General features: G+C 39.6%; 1 protein-coding gene across 2 annotated transcripts; it reads left to right on the forward strand.

Annotated features, from left to right (window-relative positions):
- The first annotated feature begins 6,588 nt into the window (after nucleotides 1-6,588).
- On the forward strand, nucleotides 6,589-23,088 carry LOC105307036 (zinc finger protein 75D-like). 2 transcript variants are annotated; one of them, XM_011382399.2, is made up of 6 exons: nucleotides 6,589-6,820; nucleotides 8,228-8,754; nucleotides 9,978-10,169; nucleotides 10,871-10,962; nucleotides 11,288-11,414; nucleotides 22,160-23,088. In XM_011382399.2, exons 3-6 carry the CDS (start codon nucleotides 10,091-10,093, stop codon nucleotides 22,867-22,869), a joined length of 1,008 nt encoding a protein of 335 aa, XP_011380701.2. In that variant the 5' UTR covers nucleotides 6,589-6,820; nucleotides 8,228-8,754; nucleotides 9,978-10,090; the 3' UTR covers nucleotides 22,870-23,088. The 2 variants fall into 2 exon arrangements, with proteins under 2 accessions (XP_011380701.2, XP_023380330.1); XM_023524562.1 differs by lacking the exon at nucleotides 9,978-10,169.
- Nucleotides 23,089-25,754: the final 2,666 nt, after the last annotated feature.

Here is a 25,754-nt window from a genome sequence, read left to right on the forward strand (position 1 = left end):
CTATGTGACTTTTGGCAGGTTTCTACTCCGCCTTGGGCCTCCGTTTCCCCATTGGTTAAATGGCTTCTGGGATGGTTTTGAGGATTAAAGGGAGAGCAGCATGTAGTACATTTTAATCACACTGCTGGCACTAGTTACTGCTTAAAACTGATAGCTGGCCTGTTGTAGTGCCGGGTGCCTGGAGTCCCAGCTATTAGGGAGGAGCAGTGAAGCTGGCCCCGGGTTGCATTAGCTACTACACCTCATCTCCAAAGCGACCCCAAGCTGTAAAGGAGACAGGTGAGGAACAGTTATCTGGTCAGGTGGCAGGGAAGAAGAGCTTTGGAAGGGCCTCTCTGACATCAGCAGGATGGAGCACAGCTGCTAACGAGAGAGAATTTCTAAAGTTAATGTTCCTGAATATGGAGTGAAAGACCTCAGAAATGGTAGTTCTGGAGGAGAAATGGTGTTTTTCTGGAGGAGGGGGTATCTCTTAGTAGAGTTCCTCTTTTAAATTGTTATTATTTTTTTTAATTTCGACATCGCTGTAGATTAACATGCAGTTGAAAGAGATAAAGAGATCTCCTTTACCCTTTACCTAGTTTCCCTAATGGTAACATCTTACAAAACTCTAGTATAATCTACAACCAGGATATTGACATTAATAGTCTGGATACAGAAGAGTTCATCCCCACAAGGATCCCTCCTGTTGCTCTTTTAAAGACTGACCCACATCCTGTCCTTCTCTTCCACTCCTCTCTTATCCATTCCCAGATTCATCACTCCTGACAGCCACTAATTTCTTCTCCCTTTCTAAAACTTTGTCATTTCAAGAATGCTTTATAAATGGGAATGGCATCCTCACCTCTGCCTCTGGTGCCATCTTCCTCTGAATTCTCTCTCACCCTCTCCTCCTCTGAACCTATCAGTACCTTTCCACTTAAAGTTAAGACCTCCAAGGATCCTAATAGATCTCAAGTTTCCTTTGTTCCCTGGACTAAAGCTCAATTAGGAGCTATTGTTAAACAATTTCCTAAGGTAACTGAGGATCCTCACAAGTTTGCTGAGAAATTTGATATTGTTATTCAGACCTATCAACCTGGGTTTTCTGATTTATATCAGCTAATTCATAGGCCAGTTGATGAAGGCCAGGTTCACTATCAAATGACAGTTGCTGATGGAAATATCCCAAAAGGAATTTAGAAAAACAAATCTCTATTTTTGGGGAAGAAGCTAGAAGACTAGCTTTGAGTAATTACAGTAGCTATCCCAAGGTCTGTTGATTGGAGTGAAATTCAGACTTGCTCACAAAAGTCTGACAAATCTATTTATGACTATTATAATTGACTTCAGGTCATCCGCTTGGGTAACCGTTAACTCTTTGTGTGTTAATGGACTGAACTGAGATCTTTCCTTTTTAGGTAAAAGGGCCAGGATAGAATGGGAAACCATGTCCACCCTAGATTTGGCTAATCTGGGCAATCAGCTTGCTCGTACTCTACATGAGCTGCCTAGAAGTAAGACTGCCAAGATTTTTAATTTTCAGCCCTGAGTAATGAAGACCCTGTATGAAACCAGAAGACTCCAAGCTTCTCTGATTTTACTGCAAAGAGCCAGGACATGGGAAAGGGGATTGTAGCAAAGTTAAGCACTTCAGGTGTTTTCAGCCTTCTAACCAGCCTTCTCACGGTCCTCATAATCCCCAATGATAGGGCTCTGAGGAACTACTGGGGCTTTTCTTAGTCCTCCTTCTTAATTGGGTTGATGAAACTTGTTTTCTAATTGCTAATTAATCTACCTCTGTCCTTACTGACACTGGTGCTAAACTCTCAGTGCTCTACCCCACTGATATAAAAGAGCCCCTGCCTTGGAGTAATAGAACAGTTCAAATAGTAGGGATTTCAAATAAACCTCAACAGGTTCCTGTCTCTGAACCTATTCCTTTTTGCTTAAGCCCTTTAAGAGATACACACCCTTTTCTCCTTAGTTCTTCCGCCCCTATTCCTTTATTAAGCTAAGACTTCCTAGAGAAGTATCATACCCAAATTCCTTTCATCCACAATGGGGAAATAATCCTAGAATTTGATAGTAGCTGTCAGAACAGTCAATCAGTTGAATAACTTTTCAACATTTTTCCCCCATTTCTGATGGTATTATAGCTGAATCTGGGAGCATTGATCAATTGTCCCTAGTGGATAAACTTCCATCCTCCTTGTGGGCAAAATCTTCAACCAATATTGACAGAATCCATAGTGTACCTCCTATTAAGACAAAGAGATCCTTGAAAACCTCTTCCAAGAATTAATCAATACCCCTAAAGTAAAGAGGCCCTTCAGGAAATAAAGCCCATAGTAGATTACGTAACTCAGGGCCTTATTATTCCTTGCACTAGTCCCTGTAACGCTCCCACTTTACTTGTGAGAAAGCCAAAGGGACAAGGACGTAGGTGTGTCCAGAACCTCAAAGCAATAAAAAACATTGTTATCCCTCCACACCCTGTAGTTTCTAACCCTTATATGCTGCTGGCATCTATTCCTACTGGAAGTAAATTTATTCTGTAACTGACTTACACAGTGAATTCTTTACCATTCCAGTTGATGAAGCCAGCCAATACCTTTTTGCCTTTGCTTGGAAAGGAAATTATCTGTACAGTAAAGCCTCAGGGTTTTACTGAAAGCCCTTCTTATTTCTGAAAAATCCTAAAAGCTGATTTGGATGATATAACTTGCCTTAAAGGTTCTACTCTGTTGCAATATGTGGATGGTTTACTTCTTTGCTTTTCTTCCCAGGTCTCCTCACAAGAAGACATCTACCTGTTAGAACATTTGGTGTTAAGGGGACATCAGGTCTATAAAGGAAATTTAGTTTATCCAAACTCAGGTTTGATATTTGGGACACCTGATATAGGACCAAGAACTACACCTGGATCCAGATAGGCTTAATGGTGGCCTAAGTTTCCCAAGGCCCAAGACTAAGCATCAATTGTGAGGCTATTTTGGGGCTTGCTGGCTATTTCCGAAATTGGATCCCAAATCTCCCACAGCAAAACCTTTGTATGTTTTCCTAAAGAATGACAGCCTTGACCCAATTTTATGGGAAGAATGAAAACACAGCATAGACTTTAGAGCCTTAAAGAAGATTTTAATAAACCCACCTGCTCTTTGGCATCCCTATGATCAGATTTCCCTTTTCCTTTTTGTATATTAAAAGGAAGGGAATACCCCATCACAGGACTGAAGCTTTCCCTTATAGGCAAGTTACCACTTCTTTGGTGGCTAAAGTCCTGTGAGAGAAGTTTATCCCTACCTGGGGAACTTCTCTTGAACTTCCTAGTGATATAGGAACCCATTTTACTGGACAGATGCTTCAGTAAATCTGTTCTGTTTAGCCAGTTTTACAACATTTTCACTGAGCTTATTATCCTTAATCCTCAGCTCTAGTCAAATGTACTAGCACATTATTAAGATTCAGTTGGAAAAAAATATAGAAACCCTCCAAATACCTTGGCCAAATGCATTGCTCTTGATCCTTTTAAAACTCAGATCCACCCCCTTCGGAGTTCATAAACTCTCACCTTTTGAGATAATTACAGGATGCCCATGCATCTGACTCCTGCTGCTCTCGATCCAAAGTTGATAAAGGAGACATATTTCAATATCGTTAATACCTAATTGCTTCAACTGAAAATTGCCACGCTTTGGTAGAGCAATTTTTCACAGTACCCTCTAAGGAGATGGAAACCTCAAACACCACACTCTGCAACCTGGAGATTTTGTTTAATGGAAAAGACACCTCCAAAAAGACTCCCCCCAGCCTCAGTGGAAGGACCTTATCAGGTACTATTGACTACCCTTGTGCTGCTAAACTCCAGGGTGTTGGATACATGTGCCACATCTAAAGAAGGCGCCAAACCCTGACTGGAACTGCACAGTCTGGTGACCTGAAGCTAACACTGTCAAAAATTAAAGCAGGAGGCCTCTGAAGGAGATAGCTTCCCCAAAATGACTAGACCAGGCCTGTACAACTGCCAGAAGGTATAGGACATCAGGATCCTACCAAGAGGGTCCCCTCCAGGGACATGGAACATGACACACATTGCAGGAGACTAGTGGGAATGTGGACTCAGGGGATAAGGGCTTCTTTTCCATGTTGAAGCCTGAGCCATTTCTGATTACAGTCCTGTCCCTTAAACGCTCCACAGGAGGCATTCCTGGAGCTAATGTCCTCTTACCTAGGATCAGTTCAGTGCCTGCCAAGTGGCCCAGTAGCCTCAGACTCAAGCCTCAGCTGCTAGAGCATCAGGAAGGGATGTTGCTGAAAAGTTGCAAAAATCAGACCAGTGAGAAACCAAGCAGCACTCAGAGAGTTGGAGAACTCAGGTTTATTACACCAGCAGTTCCAGAGGAGCTAGTGCTCTGAAGATCTGGAACTTATTTGGCATGGGCTGATTGATTAATTTGTCCTCAGATGGTTATAAAGCGCAGGAGTTGCTATGGGTTGCAGGCAGTTATAAAGAGTTACAAAGTGCGAGAGTTGCTAGGGGGTACAGGCAGTTATATTTGTCGCTTAGACAGAACAAGCAGATGGGAAAATGAGTCTTTAGTTAATTTCTAGTATGGCCTATGCAGCAAGCATATCTACAGAAGCAGAATAAAGAGCTGATTAGCCTTTTGAGTGAAAATTCCTCTTCAGGGAGACTTCCTAGGCTTATACGTGTAGAATCCAGTGAAAACCCCCCATCACTGCCCTCACACTCACAGCATCCCAGGATACTGTGCTTGCTCTAAATTTTTGACTCCTGGCAATTTCAAGGCAGTCATTCTTCTGAATTATACTTTCTATTCCTCATTATTTCCTTTAGGTTCTTCACCAAAGACAACAGAGTGATTAATTTGTCATTTGTTTGGAGTCTGTTATTTCTTTATTTAGCTTATTAAGAGATATGACCTTGTATACTATTGCCTTGTGAAATTCCCACAGCGAATTTGTGCTAAATGGCTGGGATTCTAGAAGAGTTTTTCTTTTAATTTTTCAAAAAAAGTTTCTTTAATCAGGGGTTCTCCATGCAACAACTGCAGTCATTGTTAAGCAAAGTTAAATAGAAACTGTCCAGAGTCCCTGAAGATACATTCTTTCGTGTTTAATTTTTAAGACATTACATCAGGTAATCAAGAAACACACGTTGTAAGTATTTACAACTTACAACACAAGGATCTGATTTTAGTCCCATAACAGCCATATAAATCAGTTAACCAAATATGCCATAAATAGACCTTACAAATGAAATCTTATCTAAGGTTTACATTACTCATCAGCTCGAATGATAATGAGCTCAAAGTTCAGAAGTTTTTAAGTTAGCAAAGAGTCACTACGCAAACCGAAACTCTTGAATAGTCCTCACGAACTCTGTGTTTACAGTCTAAATGTTCACTTGCTTCTCCACATGTTCTTATTGACGAGGGTGCAGCGGCAGTCCCCCAGCTGCTGGTTGCTGACTGCTAATCAAGGACAACAGGTGTACAATGATGACTTCCTGGCATGACTTGCTTGATGTTTATAGCTAAGCAACTTTTTTCTTTGTCATAAACAAGTGGATTAAAACTACAGTCATAAACAAGTTAGTATGAAATCATAGTAAATCTATACACAAGAATATGAACAAGTTTTGACCAACTGGCTCAATGCTAGGTAAACATTGGTAATTTGGAGACACTGGCAACAGAAGATACTCAAGTTCTTAAAAAGTTCATTTATCCAGAGGATTATACTAAGCATTACAGGAAATATAAGCTGAAACAAGGTCCCTATACTCCAGGAAAGCATAATGTAGTAAAAACAGTACAGGATATAACAACAGGAGACCTAAATTCCCGTCTAAAATCTGCCACTGGTAATTTACGTGACCTTCAGTAAGTCACATCCTACATCCTATACACATTCTTTATGTGCCAAAGAGAAATATAAATGGAATCTACATCATGAGGTTAAAATCTAACAAGAATAAAATAATAATAGTTGAGGACATGCCAACGAACCAGAAAAGGTTTTTTAAAAACATAAGGGGCTCTGTAACCTGATCTAGCAAGGGATATCACCAGAACTAAAACTGCCTCTTATTCAAAGAGGCTCTGGACAAGTCTAGTGATGACTTTCGGAGCGGCGGCCCTTACCGGGCGAGGTTTCCTGTAGAAAAGGCCGCTGGTCACAGGAAAGCGACGCAGGAACAATCTGGATGAACAATACTTCGCTCGAGCAGGGGATATGAAATCGTGGCACTCGTTGCCGGTAGACTACATCTCTCCCGTGCGACGAGTGGCTTACAGGGCTCCTCTAGGCCCCCGGCAGGCCTGGAGACTCGTTGACATTAACTCTTTCTTTTTTTTTTTTTTTTTTTTTTTTGCATCCAGGACTGAAATGCAGCAGGCGGCCAGTTCTTCAGGGATGAAAAGGACCCGCGGGGCGATTCCTGGTAGGCTGAGCTGACTGTACAGGTGGAGGAAGGGAGATAGATGGCTGGGCGTGGCTGTCTCGAAGCCACCCGAAATGCATCTTCCTGTTCCGGTCAGGGCCCTGTCCACAGACCGCGACCCCAAAATGGAGAATTGGGGTGTGGTCTCCGGGCGGTAGAGGGATCCGGTTGGTGGCGGAGTGATCTGCCAAGCACCATGCGCTCCCGAGTCTTGGCGCTTCATTCGCCAGGCAGCGCGCGCTAACTACACCGCCTCTCGGACTGACGCAGGCGCCCAGCGCTTCCTCCCCGGAGCAGTGGGGAGGCGTGGCGACTTCGTAGTCGAGTGAGGAAGAGGGAAGTGGTGTCCACAGGGGCCAGAGCTGCGTGGAGGTAATCAAGAAGCCTGATTTTTCCTTTGGGTTTGGTCAGGAGAGCCCGAGAGATACGGGCCGCACGTGCCAGTGCAGCCTTTACGGATGGGTGGGAGGACGCAGCGGAGGCATCATTGCCTGGCGGGGGTCAGACTGAGAGCGGGCGGGACCTGTTCTCAGCAAGGCGGGTATTCAGGCTCCTACTTACACATCTAACCTCTGGAAGCAATCTTTTTGTACCCTGTGTGCAACTATCACTGAGGGATGCCGCTGAAGCACACTCGGAAGCTGCCGGCATGCACAGGGCTTATGGATGCTCTCGTAGCGAATTAGTAGTGGTGGGGGATGGGGCAGTCATGTCTACCGCTACACCAAGCAAAACTTTCCCGTTTCCACTCAAAAACATTAAACTTCCGACATAAAAATATGAGAAGCGTCCCTGTAATTCCTGAGCCAGGGTAGGCAGCAAAGAACCAACTATTTTTTGAATACCAGTGGCATCTCTGAAAGAATTTTGTTGCTCTTTCTGCTAGATCACCTCAGGGAAAATCGGACTCTCAAAGCTGTCCTTAGCCTTGCTTAAAGATCTGTATGACCCTGTAAAGAGGAGTACCTTTACTAGACCCGTCCTGTCTCAAGAACTTTAACCATCACAATTTCTCTTGCCTGTTTTACAATCTGACATTTGAATAGCTTATAAAAAATGTTAGGTCTTTCCAGTAAAATAAGCAAGAAATTTAATACACAGGTACAAATTTGCACAGTGCCCTTTGTAAGACTTCCCCCAAAGTACCAACAAAAACTGTCGAGGACGTCTGTTTGCTTAGTCGGGAGATATTTGCTGAGAGGAATAAGGTTACTTTTCCCCTGATTCCTTACTTTCTGATTTTCTTGTCGTGGTTCTGCCACTGTTAATGCAGGAAAGGAGACTATCATATGTTCCATGAAGTAATGGTTTTAATCTTCATAAGATAATGAAGGGGCATAGAAGTTAGTTTCCTCCTGACTAAAGATAAAAGACTGGGATGATCTTTTAAAATTTAAAGAAACTCAGATATACCCTATTTGTGAAGATGGGACAGGAAATGAACAGATTAGGTGTTGGATAGTCTCAAAGCTTCATTTAGCAAATGGGTGCCATTTTTTTTTCACTCACCAACCTTTCCTCAACTTTTTAACAAAAAGTTATCAATTGACATCTGTATTCTCTGAATTGTGTTTGTCTTTCAAAGTTGAGTAACAAAGGAGAGAAATATATGTCCTGAAATAATCTGTCATAATGACTGTCCTAATACTTGGCAGTTGATTTTAAGAAGGAAGCAGGACAGGAACTTTTCTGTTTATTTTTCTCTGATAATTATAGATACCAAGTGAATGTGTCATGTGACTTTCATTTGACATGTACTTTTTCCCCCCTCTCCCTCAGTGCCCTCGAGGAGAAGACCCACTCATTGGTTTTGAACCAAAGCTGACAAGGCCTCAGTTGTCAAAGGTGGCACCAGGAGGATGTCACACATAGGAGAAAAACTGTTCTTAGAGCAAATGATGATGAGACATCTGAACGTGGATGCATGCTTGTACCCACATTTGGAGGCTTTGTGGAAGACTAAGGGGTCTGTGAAAGAGAGCACCTGTCAAAATAAGAAATCTAGCCCACAAATAGACAACCGTGGTCCGGAGAGTGCTCGCCAACACTTCTGGAGCTTCTGTTATCATGAAGCATCTGGACCGCTTGAGGCTGTCAGCCAACTTCAGGAATTATGCCATCAGTGGCTAAAGCCAGAGATACAATCAAAAGAGCAGATCTAGGAACTGCTGGTGCTAGAGCAGTTCCTGACCATTCTGCCCAGGGATACCCAGAGCTGGGTGCAGAAGTATCGTCCACAGAGCATTGAAGAGGCTGTGGCCTTGGTGAAATGCTTTCAGAGAGAACCTGGTGGAATAAGCAATGAGGTGAGAAAGATTCTTTACGTGTATAATGAAATAGGATAAAGGTGGATATGTCCAGGTCGAGGGCAGGGGTTAATTGAGGAATGAGATGGATTAGGTCACGCTTCCATTGTTCCTTTAGGACAACTAGGTGGGATCAGAAATCACAGACACGCATCAGTAGTCTACAAATTTTGAAGCTCCTAGCAGTTTTTCCTGGCTTAAGGAAAAAAATGCATTTTGTCCTCTTTAGGGCCAATGCAAATTGAGGGTGGTGGGCCTAGTCTGGGATGGCCAAGGAGACATGACTTGATTTCTTAGAAACAGAAATGAAAGGCAAGAAAGAGTTGGGAAAGGGAAGAAAAATCTGAAAAAAATAATGAGCAGCACTCAAAGATCAAAGGAGAGGGTAGCAAACAGGTATAAATCACACAACTCAGGAGACTGCAGAGGAAGAAAAGCAATAGAAAAAATGAAAGGGAAACAATATGAAAGGAAGAAAAATGCCAACAGAGAATTGGAGAGAATCAAGATGCTAAGAGGCAGTGCCCTCCATAGTGGGAACATATATCTCTGGGTGAGGAAAAGAGCCTTCTTTCTCCTCCCATAGTGTTTTATGCTTGGTTTTGCTGGTAAGTGGGGGAACCAAAGTAAACCCTTGGGAGATGGCAGCACACTTCCTTTCCTCAGGATCCCACCTTGAACACAGGGCAGGATATATTTTTGGTGTCTTATTACAATTGAATCATGTGAAAGGAAGTTAGAGCCCAACTGTCCCCAGCTTTTCTTGCATTGCATCCCCTTCCTCTATGAAATTCTTCCCTAGCCATGGCAGGATTGGAAAATCTGACGGGCAGGAAAACTCTTTTAATTCATTGCCTTATTTTTTAGAGAAAACTAGAAGATAGAAATCCACTCAGACAAGAATCTAAAGTCAAAGAAGCAAGCCAGTGAAGGCAGTGTTAAAACAGGCAGCCTACTCCCAGTCCGCTAGTGGCCTGAACTGTGGCTGTGTGTGAAGGGGTGGAGGCTGGCAGCAATCACAGCTCTTCATTTTATCCTAATTTTCTCAGATGATATATTGGTTCATTGTGAGAAAATAGTGGCACAATACCTTTTCAGTGTTTTATTACTTCCTTTAATGTCACACACTCCCCAAATCTGGGCTCTACTCTTGTTCGTCCCTCCACCACCACCTCAAAACCCAAAGTAAGTTCTGTGCTAATGAGGGTGGGGATTATTTTTAGGTCACAGCTCATGACCTGGGAAAGGTGGCAGTGCTCTTGGGAGGAACATCAGTGGTCCCAGAGTTTAAGTGGAAGCCAGCAGAGCCCCAACCAATGGGTGTGTTCCAGAAAGAATGTTGGAATATATACCAGGTACTACAAGAACAGCTGGGGAGAAATTCTCAGAAGAAACCCAGCCTGTATATGAAAGAGGTGAGGAGCTTCATAATTCTCTTCTGGGAGCTGTGATAGTAATTTGTTCATCTAGACCGTCATAGGAATTTTCCAGGTACCCAGCCATGCTAGCAGTTAGGATGTCTCTCAGGTGAAAGTACAAGTAAGTCAGTGGTGAATGAGAGTGAGGGTCAGCATGGGATACAGAAATATCTGAACCACCAAACCCGGGTATTCACACCATGGGCCTCGCTCCTGAGAAATTTGAGAGAAGATGGAAAAGGGACAGGTGCGGTCATCTCACCCTTATAAGTTAGAGGAGAAATTGGATCAGAAATGGGCTGTCAGTGGCAAAATGGGAAGAGAATTGTACACCAGGAAAAAATAATAAAAGACAAAAATGTCCCACATTTTTTACTATACACTAGAGGACTTGAGTCTTTCATTTTGAAACACCTCTAATTCTTGCCTAGCCCAGTGAGCAACTTATTTTATGAGGGGAAAAAAATACTGGATTTCCTTTTTATTAATTTTCATGAAATCCAGGAAACAGTCCTATGGAATGTTGGATATTTGGTTCTTATTTACCATGAGAAAGCCACTTTAGGCACCACGCACACACCCCTCACTTGTGAAGGTAAACTATCATTACTGAAGGAGCCCTAATCTATATTTTAGAAATCAGCTCAGGATATTCATAAACAGAAAAGAGAAACTTTCTGGCTCTTTTCCACCCACAGCTATGCCTGCTCAACAGATTCTAGCCTTTTCTGAGCAGAAAAGCACCCCAAACTGGAAGATGGCATCTGAGCTCATCTTGCCTGAGTCCCAGGTGAGCTGTATTTTCCAGCTTTTTCAGGCAGCCTGATTGTGACCTTGTCTGTGCTTTTCTTTGCTGCCCAAGACCCACAGTGCCCAGCAGGTGCTCTGAGCCACGTTAGCCCTAGATGTCCTCTAGGCACCTAAGCTTGGCACAGTGGGAATTGGGCACCTCCCAAGCTTGTTTAATGGTCTCTTTGCTTCCTTCCTTTGCTACCATCTCACTTTTTCCCCTAAGTCTTACACACTTCAGTGATTGGCCTGCTGTGTAATTCAGAAATGAGTGATAGGACGACTTCTGTAGTGGCAAGTACTGAACTAAAACCCATTCTCTTTAGAGTTTGTTGACATTTGAAGATGTGGCCATATCTTTTTCCGAGGAGGAATGGAAATTGATGGACCCTGCTCAGAAGATGCTCTACAGTGATGTAATGCAGGAAAACTATGAAACTGTCATCTCTCTAGGTAAAGATACTTCCTTTCCTTTGTGTAGAGGTTGAATAATCTGTTATGTCCTCAGTTTATGGAAAATGCACTCCTGCGAGAGTTCCAGTGTTTCAGTAGCTGGTTGATTCTCAACTTGATGGTGTGGGGAAAAAGAAAGGCATATCTAGATCACCTAGAGAGCTTCTTACAAATACACATCTCACTTCTTTATTCTAAATAGAATTCTTGTTATATCATACTCCCACCTCACCCTGCAAACCTGCTCCTCTCATATTCTTTCTATCTCAGTAAAGGGTACCACAATTCACCCTGTTGCTCAAGCCAAAAACCTTACAGTTACTCATTATTCCAGTCTTTCTGTTATACCCCACAACTGATCCATTAGCAAGTTTTCAGAATAGATTGTGAATACAATCATGTCTCCACCTCTTCCACTCTTATCCTAGTCTAAGCCACCATTATCTCTAATTAAGTCTCTTCAATAGCACTGGATTCCCATTCCCCATATTGTGTAGATCGATCCTCCTTAAGTTTAATTCTTAGCTTACTTATTGGATATTCACCCACAATCACAGTAGAGCATAAAAAAAGATATTGAATCTAAATTTCTGCCTATTTAAACATTTAGAGTAAATGAAAGTAAAAAAGTCCTTGACTATTCCTGAAAATAGTCTGGAATTAACATGGCAGTCCATGACCTTAAGGTTTTATTCTCAGAACATTATTGTTGGGTTTTAAACTTAAAGTGATCTGTTAGAACAAGGGGAAGAACCATAGATCCAAGGTCCCCAAGAGTTCAAGGACAGTCTTGGAGAGCTCTACAGGTAAGTATATTCATTAGAAGAGAAGAAATTTTCCTTGATAGGAGCCTTAACAGGGGCTTAACATTTTTAAGATTCTGTTCCTGTATTTTAATTGAACTTTTTATTGACGTATTTGTGGACTTCGCTTGCAGATTTCAAATGTAGTACAAAGAAAACCCATGAAACTACCCAGTTTCCCTCAATAATAACTTTTGCAAAAGTAATATATGGTATCATAACCAGGATATTGATATAATCCACTGACCTTATTTGTATTTCCTGCTTTACTTGTTTATGTGTGTGTGTTTAGTTCTGCAAAGATTTATCACATGTGTAGGTTTGTGTATTAACTCCCACAATCAAGATGCTAGACAGGAACATTACTACAAGGATTCCTTCTATTGCCCTTTTATAACCATACACACTTTCCCCCCATACCCTACCACATCACCAACCCATGCCAACCACTTATCGGGTCTACATTTATAAAATTTCGCCATTTCAATAATGTTATATAAATAGAATATAAGGTATGTAACCTTTTAGGATGAACTTTTTTCATTCAGAATTATTCCCAAGAAATTCATCGACGTTGTTGTGTGTATCAGTAATTCACTCCTTTTTACTGCTGAGTAGCATTTCATAGTATTGATATTCCACCATTTGTTTAACCATTCACCCATTCAAAGATCTTTGCTATCTTCAGTTGTTGGTTATTGTGAATAAAACTGCCATAAACATTCATGTACAGGGTTTTATGTAGAGATCAGTTTTCATTTCTCTGGGATAAATGCCTTAAGAGTGCAATTGCAGGTTCATATGCTAATTACATGTTTAATTTTATAAGAACCTGCCAGACTATTTTCCATAGTGGCTGTACCATTTTATATTCTTACTAGCAATAGGTGAGTGATCCAGTTTCCCCACACCTTGCCAGTGTTTAGTATTGTCATCATTTTTTTTCTGCCATTCTGATAGCTATGTAGTGTTATCTTTTTGTGGTTTGGATTTCCATTTCCCTAATGAATAATGACGTTTTGTAGCTTTTTCATGTGCTTATTCGTAATATCTATATTCTCTTCATTGAAATGACTTTTGCCCATATTTTAATTGAATTGTTTTTTAAATGTTGAGTTTTGAGAGTTCTTTATATGTTCAGGTAACAGAATTTGCAAATATTTTCTCCAGCTCTGTATATCGTACTTTTTTTTTTTTTGGTCTTTTTTTTATATAATTAATTTATTTTATCATGACATTGCTTAATGAAATCCAGTAAGTTTCAGCTGTACATTTTAACAATAAGGCATACACACACACACACACACACACACACACACACACACACACACACACACACACACACTCACACACACTCTCTGTGTGTTCACCTCCCATAATTAGATTTCTTTCTGTTACCACATATTTGACTCCTTTTACCCCATCTACCACTCCCTCCCCCCCACTCTCTTATAACCACTAGCCTATTGTCCATGTCCATGAGTCTGTGTTTGTTTGTCCTATTCATTTGTTGCTTTTAGGTTTATATCCCACATATAAATGATATCACGTAGTTTTCAACTTTTTCTGTCTGCTTTATTTCGTTTAGCCTAATTATCTCGAGGTCCATCCATGTTGTCGCAAACGACAGTATTTCATCTCTTCTTATGGCCAAGTAAAATTCCATTGTATATATGTACTACAGCTTCTTTAGCCAGTCATCTATCGTAGGATGCTTCGGTTACTTCCATGTCCTGGCCACTATGAATAGTGCTGCTATGTGCAAATATATTTTCGCATATAAATTTTCAAGTCTTTGGGGTAACTACCCAGTAGAGGGATTGCTAGATCATATGGTCGATCAATTCTTAGTTATTTGAGAAACCTCCAAACTGTTTTCTATAGTGGCTATACCAATTTCAGTCCTACCAGCAGTGTATGAAGGTTCTTTTTTCTCTGCATCCTCTCCAACGTTTGTTATTGTCCTGTTGATTATAGCCATTCCAACAGGTGTGAGATAGTATCTCATTGTGGTTTTGATTTGCATTTCCCTAAAAGCTAGAGATGTTGAGCATCTTTTCAAATATTTGTTGGCCATTTGTATGTCCTCCAGGGAGAAGTGTCTGTTCAGGTCCTCTGCCCATTTTTTTTATTGGATTGTTTGTTTTTTTGTTGTATGTGTTCTTTGTATATTTTGGATATTAGCCCTATCGGAAGCGTTGCTTACAAATGTATTTTCCCATTCAGATGGTTCTCTCTTTACCTTGTTGATGATTTCTTTTGCTGTATAGAAACATTTTAGTTTGATGTAATCCCACTCATTTAGTTTTGCTTTTACTTCCCTTGCCTTTGAGGTCAAATTCATAAAATCCTCTTTCAGCCCAAGGACCTTGAGTTTAGTTCCTATGTTTTCTACTATGCACTTTATTGTTTCAGTTTTATATTCTGGTCCTTAATCCATTTTGAGTTAATTTTGGTGTGTGATAGACAACAGTCTAGTTTCATTTTTTTTACAGGTGGCTTTCCAGTTTTCCTAGCATCATATATTGAAGAGGCGTTCCTTTCTCCACTGTATGTTTTTGGCACTTTTGTCAAAAATTATTTGCCCATATAAGCATGGGTTTATTTTTGGACTCTCAATTCTGTTCCACTGCTCCATGTGTATGTTTTTCTGCCAATGCTATGCTGTTTTGATTATTGTCACTTTGTAGTATAATTTGAAAAAAACTCAGATTTATGCTGGAGGCCTCGTTCTTTTATCTCAGGATGGCTTTGGCAATTTGGGGTCTTTTGTGCTTCCATACAAATCTGATGATTTTTTTTTGTTCTATTTCTTTAAAAAATGCTGATGGGATTTGGATGGTGATTGCATTAAATCTGTGTAATGCTTTAGGTAATAAGGTTATTTTAACTATGTTGATCCTTCCCATCCAAGAACAAGGAATGTCTTTCCATTTCTTTGTATTGTTTTCAGTTTCTTTTAATAGGGTCTTATAGTTTTCATTATATAGATCCTTCACATGTTTTGTTAGATTTATTCCTAGATATGTTATTCTTTTTGTTGCAACTGCAAAAGGAATTATTTTTTCCACTTCTTTTTCTGACGCTTCATAATTAGAGTATAGGAATGCTATGGATTTTTGAACATTGAGATTGTTTCTAGAAATTTTACTATATTTGCTTCTAGTAGTGTTCTTGTGGAGTCTTTAGGATTTTCTATATAGAAAATCATGTCATCTGCAAATAGTGACAGTTGGCCTTCTTCGTTTCCTATTTGGATGCATTTTATATCTTTCTCTTGTCTTCACTTGCCAGGACCTCCAATGTTATATTGAAAAGCAGTGCGATAGCGGACAGACTTGCCTTGTTTCAGATCTTAGAGGGAAGGTTTTCAGTTTTTCACCATTTAAATATAATGTTGGCTGAGGGTTCGTCGTCTGTGCCCTTTATTATGTTAAGGTACTTTCCTTCTATACCGATTTTGTTAAGTGTTTTGATCATAAATGGATGATGTATCTTGTCTGGCTTTTACTGCATCTATTGATATGATCATATGATTGTTATTTTTTAATTCATTTATATTGTGTATCACATTAATCGATTTGTGTATGTCGAACTATCCCTGTGCCTCTGAGATTAAGCCCACCTCATCAGGCCGTGTAATCTGTTTAATATGTTGCTGTATTCGGGTCACTAGTATCTTATTTATGATTTTTTGCATCTGCGTTCATGAGAGATATTAGTCTGTGGTTTTCTTTTTGTGTGTTATCTGTACAAGGTTTTGGTATCAGGGTAATATTGGCCTCATAAAATGAGTTGAGAAGTATTGCCTCCTGTTCAATTTTTTGGAAGAGTTTAAGGAGAATCAGTATTAAATCTTCTTTGAATGTTTGGTAGAATTCACTGGTGAAACCATCTGGTCCTGGACTTTTACTTTTAGTAAGATTTTTGATGATTGTTTTGATTTCCATACTGCGGATCAGTCTATTTAGATTTTCCAGTTCTTCTCGATTCAGTCTAGGAAAGTTGTATCTTTCTAAGTACTGGTCCATTTTGTCTAGGTTATTAAGTTTGGTGTTATATACTTTTTCATAGTATCCTTGTATGATCTTTTGTATTTCTGCAGTATCTGTTGCCATTTCTCCTCTTTCATCCCTGATTTTGTTTATTTGTGGCCTTTCTCTTTTTTCTTTAGTGAGTCAGCCTGCGGTTTGTCAATTTTACTAACCTTCTCAAAGAACCAGCTTTTTGTTGCATTTATTTTTCTATTGTTCTTTTGTTTTCAATTTCATTTAATTCTGCTCATCATCATACTCCTTGTTATGCATTTTTTTGTCATTTTGTTTTCGGTGAGCTGACCCCTTTCAGTATTTCCTGTAATGCCAGCCTCATAGTGGAGAATTCCCTTAATTTTTTGTATGTCTAGAAAGGGCTTTATTTCTCCTTCATATCTAAAGGAGAGCTTTGCTGGATACATTATTCTTGGCTGGTAGTTCCTTTCATTTAGTAGTTTGAATATTTGATTCCATTCTTTTCTGGCTTGTAAGATTTGTGCTGAGAAGTCCAACGATAATCTAATGAGTTTTTCTTTATAAGTTATCATCCTCTTTTCCTTGACTGCCCTGAGAATTCTGTCTTTGTCATTGATTTTTGATAATTTTAATACAATGTGTCTTGGCGAAGGCCTTTTTGAGTTGAGATAATTGGGTGTTCTGTTGACTTCTTGAATTCCAAGCTCCAGCTCATTCCTTACATTTGGGAAATTCTTATCAACTGTTTGTCTGAAAATGCTTTCTAATTCTGGCTCCTTTTCCTCTCCTTCGAGAATGCACATTATTCTTATGTTTCCTTTCTTGATGGTATCAGCTAGTTCTTGTATTTTTCTTTTATTATTTTTCATTCTTCCTTCTGATTTATTTCTAGATTTGTCTTAAATATCACTGATCCTTTCTTCTATTAGGTCGACTCTATTTCCCAAGCTTGCTATTTCATTTTTCATCTCTTTCAGTGTGTTCTTCATCTCCAGAAGTTCTATTCATTTTTTTTTTGAAAGTTTCAGTCTTCTTTTTTTTCTTTCAATTCCTGAAGTTGTTTATATGACTCGTTTCGGATCTCACTAAGTTTTTTCAGAAGTACCATCCTGAATTCTCTGTCATTTAAGTCACACATTTCTATGTCTGTAAGCTTATTTTCTGGAGATTTTTCTCTTTCTTTCTGAAATGCCTTGTCACCTTGGTTGTTCATGGTGTTTAATGGACTGTTTCTCCGCCTGGACATTAATGGAAGTGAGTTCCGCTTTTTTTTCCAGAAAGATTTATTATATAAAGATCTTTCTTTAGCCTATTGCAAAGAAGGTGTTTTTCTTTTGGTTTCCAATAAGTGGTGTCTAAGCCTCTTGGATCCCTGCTTTATATAAAGTCTTAATAATGCCTTTTTTTTCCTTATAGATAGTCAGTCATGCTTGCTACCCTCAGTTTCAGTCCCTGTCAGTGTTAGTGACAGTTTTGGTTGCGTTTGCTCTGATTCCCCTGTGGCTTGCAGTGTTCGGTCTCAGAGGATATGGCAGAGGGGCCCTCTGGTTGAGGGATGGGGCCTGTGGCTCAGCCTTGAGTTTTGCAACCTCAGCTGATAATAATCGACTGTTGTTTCTATGCTGTCCCCACTTCTCTGCCTTCTGCCTTGATGACTGGGCCCTGCCGCCAGCATCGTGGAGCTCACAGCTTTCTCAGGCAGGGCTGTTTGGGGAACTTACCTCTCCTTCTCCTCTCCCCCTCCTCCTGCAGGGAGCTCTTGCTGCAAGTGGCAGCTTCTTTGTTTCTCCCAATGCACACCCCGACATCCAGGTTTCTAACCTGTGGTAGCTCTTATGTGCAGATCCCACGCTCAGATGTGCTGGTGTGCAGTTTGGGTGTTTTTTGTTGAGTTTTAAATGTTCAGCTTATTGTTGTTTCAAGGCAGAGATCTGGGGACGACTCTCATTCCACCATGTTTCTGACGTCACTCAAAATTACGTATATTGTCCTTCTATCATCTTCCCCATGGGCTTCTACAGAGTAAAAGTTTTTAATTTTGATGAAGACCAATTTTTCATTTTTTCCTTTTATAGATTGTAATTTTAGTGTCAAGACTAGAACACTGACTAGCTCTCGATCCCTAAACTTTTCTCCTGTTTTTTCATAAAAGTTTTATAATTTTACATTTAAGTCCATGATCTATTTTGAGTTATTATATTAGGTGTGACGTTTTGGTTGAGGCTCATTTTTTTGCCTATAGAGGTCTAGATGTTTTAGTCCCCATTTGTTGAAAAGGCTGTCCTTCCTCCATGGAATTGTAAAAACTTTTGTCAAAGATCAATTGGGCGTATTTGTATGTATCTGCTCTTTTTCATCAAGCTGTGTGTGTCCCTTCCTCTGCCAATATCATATTGTCTTGATTATTGTAGCTATATAATATAGTAACCCTTAATATATATCAGGTAGAGTGATTCTTTCGTTTATTCTTTTTTTGTCAAGATAAAATTTTATTTTAGCAATTCCATGACCTGTGCATTTCCATGTAAATTTTAGAGTAAGCTTTTCTGTGTCTACAAGGAATTTTGTTGGGATTTTGCTAGAAATTACTTTAAACCTATATATTAGTTTGAAGAGGGTTGATTTTTCCGATCAGTGAACACAGTATGTCTCTATATTTAGGTCTTCTTTGATTTCTTTCATCAACTTGTAATTTTCAGTGTATTTATCCTCTACATGTTTTGTTAAATATATGCTGAAGCATTTCATTTTCTTTGGAGTAATTATAGATGGTATTATTTTCAGTTTTATTTTCTGCCTGGTCATTGTTTTTATGTAGTAATACCATTGATTTTATGTTTTGATCTTGTATCCTGTGACTCTTCTGAACTCACTTATTATTAGTTCTAAGTTTTTTTGTAGATTTCTTGAGATTTTTATATAGAGACAGTCATATAATTTGCAGTGCCTTTTATTTTTCTTATTGTAGTAGCTCCAACTTCCAGTACTATGTTGGTAAGAGTGATGAGGGTACACATCCTTGCCTTGTTTCCAATTTTTAGGACAACAATAAGTCTTTCACCATTACTTATGATGTTAGTATAGGGATTTTTTATTTATAGCCTTTATCAAGTCTATATAATTTCTAATTTTCTTAGCGTTTTCATCATGAATGGATGTGGAATTTGTCATATACTTTTCTGTGTCAGTTGTTAGGAGTATGGTCTTTCAGAGCTTGTTGATATGAGGGTTGTGGTGATTGATTTTAAATGTTGAACCAGCTTTGCATACCTGCAATAAATCCTATTTGATCATGGTATATAATTCTTACATATTGTAATATTTAGTTTGCCAATATTCTGTTGAGAATTTTTGCATTTAAGTTCGTGGGAGATGTTTTTATGTAGATTTCTTTTTTAGTGTACTGTATATGATTTTGCTACCAGGGTGACACTGACCTTATAAAATGAGTTAGGTAGTAGTTCCTCTTTTTCATTTCTGGAAGAGATTGTATTAAATTGGTGATCATTCTTTAAATATTTGGTAGAATCTTCCATAACACCGTATGGACCTCGAGATTTCTTTTTTTTCTAAAATTTTTTTAATTATGAATTTAATTTCTTTAATGGTAATACTGCTATTCAGATGATCTATCTCCTTTTGGTTGAATTCTGATAGTTTAGGGTTCTGAGGAATTTGTCCATGTTCTCTTAACTTTTAAAATTTGTAAACCTAAAGTTGTTTATAATACTTCCTTATTATCTTTTTAATTGCTGCAGAATGTATAGTGATATACCCAGTATCCTTGCTGATTTTGATGATTTGTCTTCTCTCTTTTTATTTTGTCATTTGTGATAGGTTTATCTATTTTAGTTTTGCTTGTTTTACTAAAATTATTGGGATGACATTGGTTAATAAAATCAACTAGGTTTCAAATGTACAATTCAGTAATACATCCTGTGTATATTGCATTGTGTGTTTACCACCCAAAGTTAAATTTCCTTCTTTTACCAAGTATTTAATCCTCTTTACCCCATCTATCTCCTTCCTCCCACATTTCCCTCTGGTAACCACTAAGCCACTATCCATGTGTCTCTGTTTGTTTGTCATGTTTGTTGTTTTCAGTTTTATATGCCACATATGAGTGAAATCATATGGTTCTCATTTTTTTCTGTCTGATTTATTTCACTTGACAGTCTCAAATGGCAGTATTTCATCTTTTCTTATGGCCAAGTATTATGCCATTGTATATATGTACCACATCTTTTTTTATCCAGTCATCTGTGAAAGGATACTTTGTTTGTTTCTATGTCTTGGCCACCATGAATAATGCTGGTATAAAAGGAGGTTGCTAAGACACAACTGTTACCCCTCCGTGCTCAGTCTCTACCCTGCTCTCTGTCCTGATCACTGGGTTCCATGCATGGAATATGCCCATCACTCAGGCAGGACTTTTTGGAGCTTCAAAGAGCCAAAAAAACACTGCATAATCCCCTACTCCCCCTCATCCTGCTGGGAGCTCCAGGCTATTTTCCACTGCGCTTTTGTATGTCTCTTTCCACTTCCCTGTATTGCACAAATAGTCAAATGTTCTGATGTGCAGATCTCTCAGATAATATTTGTGTGCAGGTTGGGTGTTATTTGTTGGAGTGTAGATGTTCAGCTTGCTATAATTTCAAGGGGAAAGATCAGGAGAAATCCCTTATGCCACCATGCTTCTGACGTTACTCCTATTTTATTTAATTTTTTTGAAGAACAAGCTTTTGTTTGATTGTGATTTCTGCTCTGTTTATTATTCACTTTCTTCAACTTGCTTTGGGTTTCTTTTGCTTTTGTCTAGTTTCTTGAGGTAGAAACTTAGATTATTTATTTGAGACCTTTCCTCTTTTCTATTGTAAGCATTCAGGGATATACATTTTCCTCTGAGTACTTCTTTAGCTTTATTCCACATATTTTGATATATTGTCATTTCATTTTTGTTCAACTATGTATTTTTAAATTCCCTTTGAGACTTTCAGTTATGGATTATTTAGAAGTGTATTGTTTAATTTCATGTATTTTTAGATTTTCCTGTTGTCTTTTTTTTTAGTCTGATTCCATTTTTGTCAGATTGTCTTACTCAAGTCATGATTTTTTTGGTTCTTGGTCTGATAGGTGATTTTTTATTGTATCTGGATCATTTTGTTAAGTTAGGGGAGTCTGGGTCCTATTTAAATATTTTAATTAAATTTAATCTATTTTAGATTAACACATACGTTCTTTTCTACTTTTAGGGTGTATACTTCCAGTGAGAGTTTAATTTTCAGAGTCTTTATGATGTTTCCTTGATTTATGTAGTACTGCTAGGGCTCCCATGTGTCCCTGCTGATGCTCCCTGAGGGTAAGGAAGGTATTTATGTAGGCCCAAGTGTCTCTCAATGAAAATGGGGAGTCTCAGACTCACAGGGATGAAGAGGCCTCTCCAGGCCACTTGTTGTGCCTGGGTACCTGTTGCTAGTTCTGCCTGCCCACTTTGGTGTCTCCTAATAGGTTCTGATGTTGTCAGAAGGTTTCCCATTCAGACTTGGGAAGAGATAAGCCTATCCAGGCAGCCTTCTATTGCTAGGTTGAGGGTTAGGAAACACTAGATCTGGGATGCCTTCTTTTGTCGGGTGTGGGGGTGCTAGATAACCTTGCTATGCTATTCTACTGGTCTTGGGGTCCAAACCATTTTGCCTTCTTTTTCCCACTTTTTAGAATTCTCTGTTGGTTGTGTCTTACATTCTTTAATGGGTTAGTTGTTGGGCCTGGCAAAGAGGATTAGGGAGAAATGGGTCTATGCAATTTTGTCGAGATTGGACCAGAAATCACTTTTTCCTCTATTTTTTAAAAAGCAGTCATCGATTTTTTTGCTCCATTCCCAGTTTTCTTGTTCTGGGACACAGATGGCTGATTCTTCTGTTTATTCCAACAGGGTTAAAACTCAAAAAAGACACTGGAAATGACCAACCTATATCTACTTCTACATTAGAAATACAAGCATCAGGATGCAAAGTATTAAGAAAGGCCAGAATGAAAGTTGCCCAGAAAACAACTGGCAAAGAAAATCATGGTGATACACACAGGGTACAGAAACGGCCTCGAGCTTGTCTAGGGAAGAAAAGAAAGAAACTTTCAACTTGTAAACAAGAGCTTCCAAAACATATGGATCTTCATAGGAAAGGCTATGTAGGAGAGAAACCTTTTAAATGTCAGGAATGTGGGAAAGGCTTTAGAGTTAGCTCTGACCTTATTAAGCACCAGAGAATTCACACTGAAGAGAAACCCTATAAATGTCAACAGTGTGATAAGAGGTTTAGGTGGAGTTCAGATCTTAATAAACACTTACTGGCACACCAAGGAATAAAACCATATAGATGCTCATGGTGTGGGAAAAGCTTCAGTCATAACACAAATCTGCACACACACCTAAGAATTCACACAGGAGAGAAGCCCTTTAAATGTCATGAATGTGGAAAAAGATTCATTCAAAACTCACACCTTATTAAGCACCAGAGAACCCACACAGGTGAGCAGCCTTATTCCTGTAGCATATGCAGGAGAAATTTCAGCAGGCGGTCAAGCCTTCTTAGACACCAGAAGCTCCACAGGAGAAGGGAAACATGTCCAGTGGCTCCAGTCTGAAGAAAGTCACCATATGGAGCTTCACCCTAGAGGTGATGAAAGAATACCAAATTATGAGGTGCCTGATGATAGGATTTTGTCATCAACAGAAAATTTGGGAGGAGTACATGTCATACTTCACATAAAGGAATCTAAGCTATCTCTCTTATTCAGCATTGTATCTTCGGTGCCTAGCACAAAACTGATACGTGTGTACTTTATAAATAAAAGATTGAAAATTTAGCTATTATATGTCTATAATTATATATCTGTCTGGTTACTGAGCTTCCCCACCCTTTGTGATCTAAATTCCTCAGGTATCAGGTGCCCAGCAAATATATGATGGCCATTAGCCCTACTCTCATTCTTTCTTGGGAGAGATAGAAAACAAAAATATTCAGATTCTCTGGAAGGAGCTCAGGGTATTAGCATTCCTATGGTTATTGTTCTGTCTGTGTGAACAACCAAGCCCAGGACTCAAGAGACTTTATTCTGGAACAGGAGGAGAGGATTCACTGTTTGTCCTGAGCGAAGTGCCCCCATTCTAGTTTCCTCTTCCTTGAGCACTGACCACCACAGTGTTTTCTGTCAAGTAATTCCAAGCAACAAATGAAGGCCTGAATGCCAACACAGACATAGGGCCTTGAAAACACTTGATATCTCTCGATCTGCTGATCCTCTCAGCACTGAGGTATATAGAATGAAATGGTGAAGGAGGCAGTTTGGACCCTCATTCAGCTATCTGCCTCTTTGTGGAAAGCACAGAATGGTGGTAAATGGCCTTATTTTACTATGTAGATTGAAGGCTTTCAAATTGGTGCCACACTGCTCCCAGAGGGAGGCCCATTATTATGGCTGCTCAGCACAACCCCATATACCTCTGCAGGAAGGTCTAGGGAATTTGCAAACTGATTTACTGTGAATGGCAAGGATAGCACTGTGGCCTTGTAGCCTCAGTGCAGGTTGGATACCAAGGTGGAACATCCAGAAGTGTCAGAAAATAGCAAGGCCTGTGGCTTAGGATGATGATCCCAGTGAGAACTAGGTCAGACGGAATTTTTTTTAATGATAGTTTCTCTTGCTTTGCCATTGGCCTGGTCTCAGTGATTATCTCCTGAAAAGCAATGTGATATCAAGGGAAGGGCAAGGAAGTTAGAAGACATGGATTTATATCTATGTCAGATCCTAGTTTCAGGTGTTGGAGAAGGCTTCTATATATTCAAAATTTTTACACTTTTTTATGAAACTGGCATGTTGTTTCATTGCATTTGAATGTAAATGGTAATCTTTCATGCAGAAAAAAATATTTCATCTCCCCAAAGTCCACAGCAATATAGAGAAGTTACACTTTTTAAAGAAATAACAAAGATATATCCCCAAATAAAAGTGGAATAACTATCTCCATGGACCAATAGGGGGTTCGAACAACAAGGAAAAAGGGAGGGGAAGCCACACAGCCTATTAGGCTTCACAACCAAAAAAGTAAGTTGCTAAAGCCATAAATGCACATCCAGAGCTTGGCGGGATGGGGACAAGAGGTGGATTAATCCACAGGAGAGGGAGTGGGAGTGAGAGGCAAAAGCAATAACTGTGATTCTGTTCTTTCTGCTGCTAAAGACAGTCATGGAGGCAGTTGGTTTTCTATGGCCTGGTTAACCCAGGTTCGATACTTCCAATAAGCCTCTGTTTTATGGCTAAATTTATGTGAAGAAGAGTAAAAGATTTTGACCCCCTCCAGAGGATTCATTTTTTCATCTCCCTCCCTCCTTCCTTTTAGCCATCTTCCTTCTTCCTCTCCTTCCCAGCTTTATTTAGATATAATGCACTTAAAAGACTGTGTTTAAGGTGTATAATTAGATTATTTGATATGCATATATATCAAAAAATGATTATCATTTACCAACTTCATCACCTCACATATTTACCTTTTTCTTTGTGGTAAGAACATTTAAGATTTACTCTCTTAAAACCTTCAACTATATAATACAATACATTTACCTATAGTCACTATACTGTATATTAGATGCTCAGAACTTATTCATCTTATATTTAACAGTTTGTACCCTTTGAACAACATTTGCCAATTCCCAAACGCCAGTCTCAGGTAAACAGCATTATACTAGCTGTTTCTATGTGTTTGGCTTTTTAAGATTCCAAATACGAGTGAAATATACAGTATAACATCTTTCTTAGCTAATCATACTCTGTCCCTTCTGAAGATAATAACCTAGCTAACAAATAGCTAAGACGGGCCTCATACAACATGATCATAGTATGTAAAAACATCTGCAATATGCAGAATTCCTTAGTGAGTAGCCATTGTTTCTGCTCACTGTCTTAAAGCTCAACTGTCCCATCTGTGACTCTTCTCCTAGGATTAAGGTGAAATGTCCAGAGTAATCTCAGGCGCCTTTGAATGCATAGTAGAGGATGCCCACGTGGTAAAATCCAGAGGCAGGGGCAGGAAGCCACCCATCCGCCCAGCCCCCTCCAACATTGCCAGCCAGCCCAGCCAGAGGGAGCCTGTGATAATGACAAAGGCTCCAAAGAAAAATGGCACTGAAGCAAGGTCGATGGCCTTATGTGAGTCCTTAAGAGGGATTTTTGTTTAATGAAGGTCAGTGTAGCTACAGGTCTGTGCTGAAGGACCTTCCTTTGAGCATTGCACTTTAACTATCTGAGATTCCAGTAGCCAGTTCGATTCCAGACGGCATGCTAACAGGCTGCCCCAGCTGCAGTCACAGCACGTGGCAGACCTTTCAGCCCGAGCTCGCCCATGGCCAGCAGCTGAAGAGCCCTGGGTCCCCTGGTACGCCTCACCTAAAAGCCCTCACAGGCTCTCACAGCCCCCAACTCGCCCAAGCAGCGTGACACCGGAATATCTTATGCATGTTATATGACGGTTC

Source organism: Pteropus vampyrus, unplaced genomic scaffold (genome assembly GCF_000151845.1).
Source record: "Pteropus vampyrus isolate Shadow unplaced genomic scaffold, Pvam_2.0 Scaffold472, whole genome shotgun sequence".
In the NCBI taxonomy this organism is placed as follows: Eukaryota; Metazoa; Chordata; class Mammalia; order Chiroptera; family Pteropodidae; genus Pteropus; species Pteropus vampyrus.

Coding starts and splice junctions, on each gene's coding strand:
- LOC105307036 (XM_011382399.2), top strand. CDS start 10,091: ATGTTGGAATATATACCAGGTACTACAAGAACAGCTGGGGAGAAATTC. Junction 10,170..10,870: donor CCAGCCTGTATATGAAAGAG/GTGAGGAGCTTC, acceptor TTCCACCCACAG/CTATGCCTGCTCAACAGATT. Junction 11,415..22,159: donor TGAAACTGTCATCTCTCTAG/GTAAAGATACTT, acceptor TTATTCCAACAG/GGTTAAAACTCAAAAAAGAC.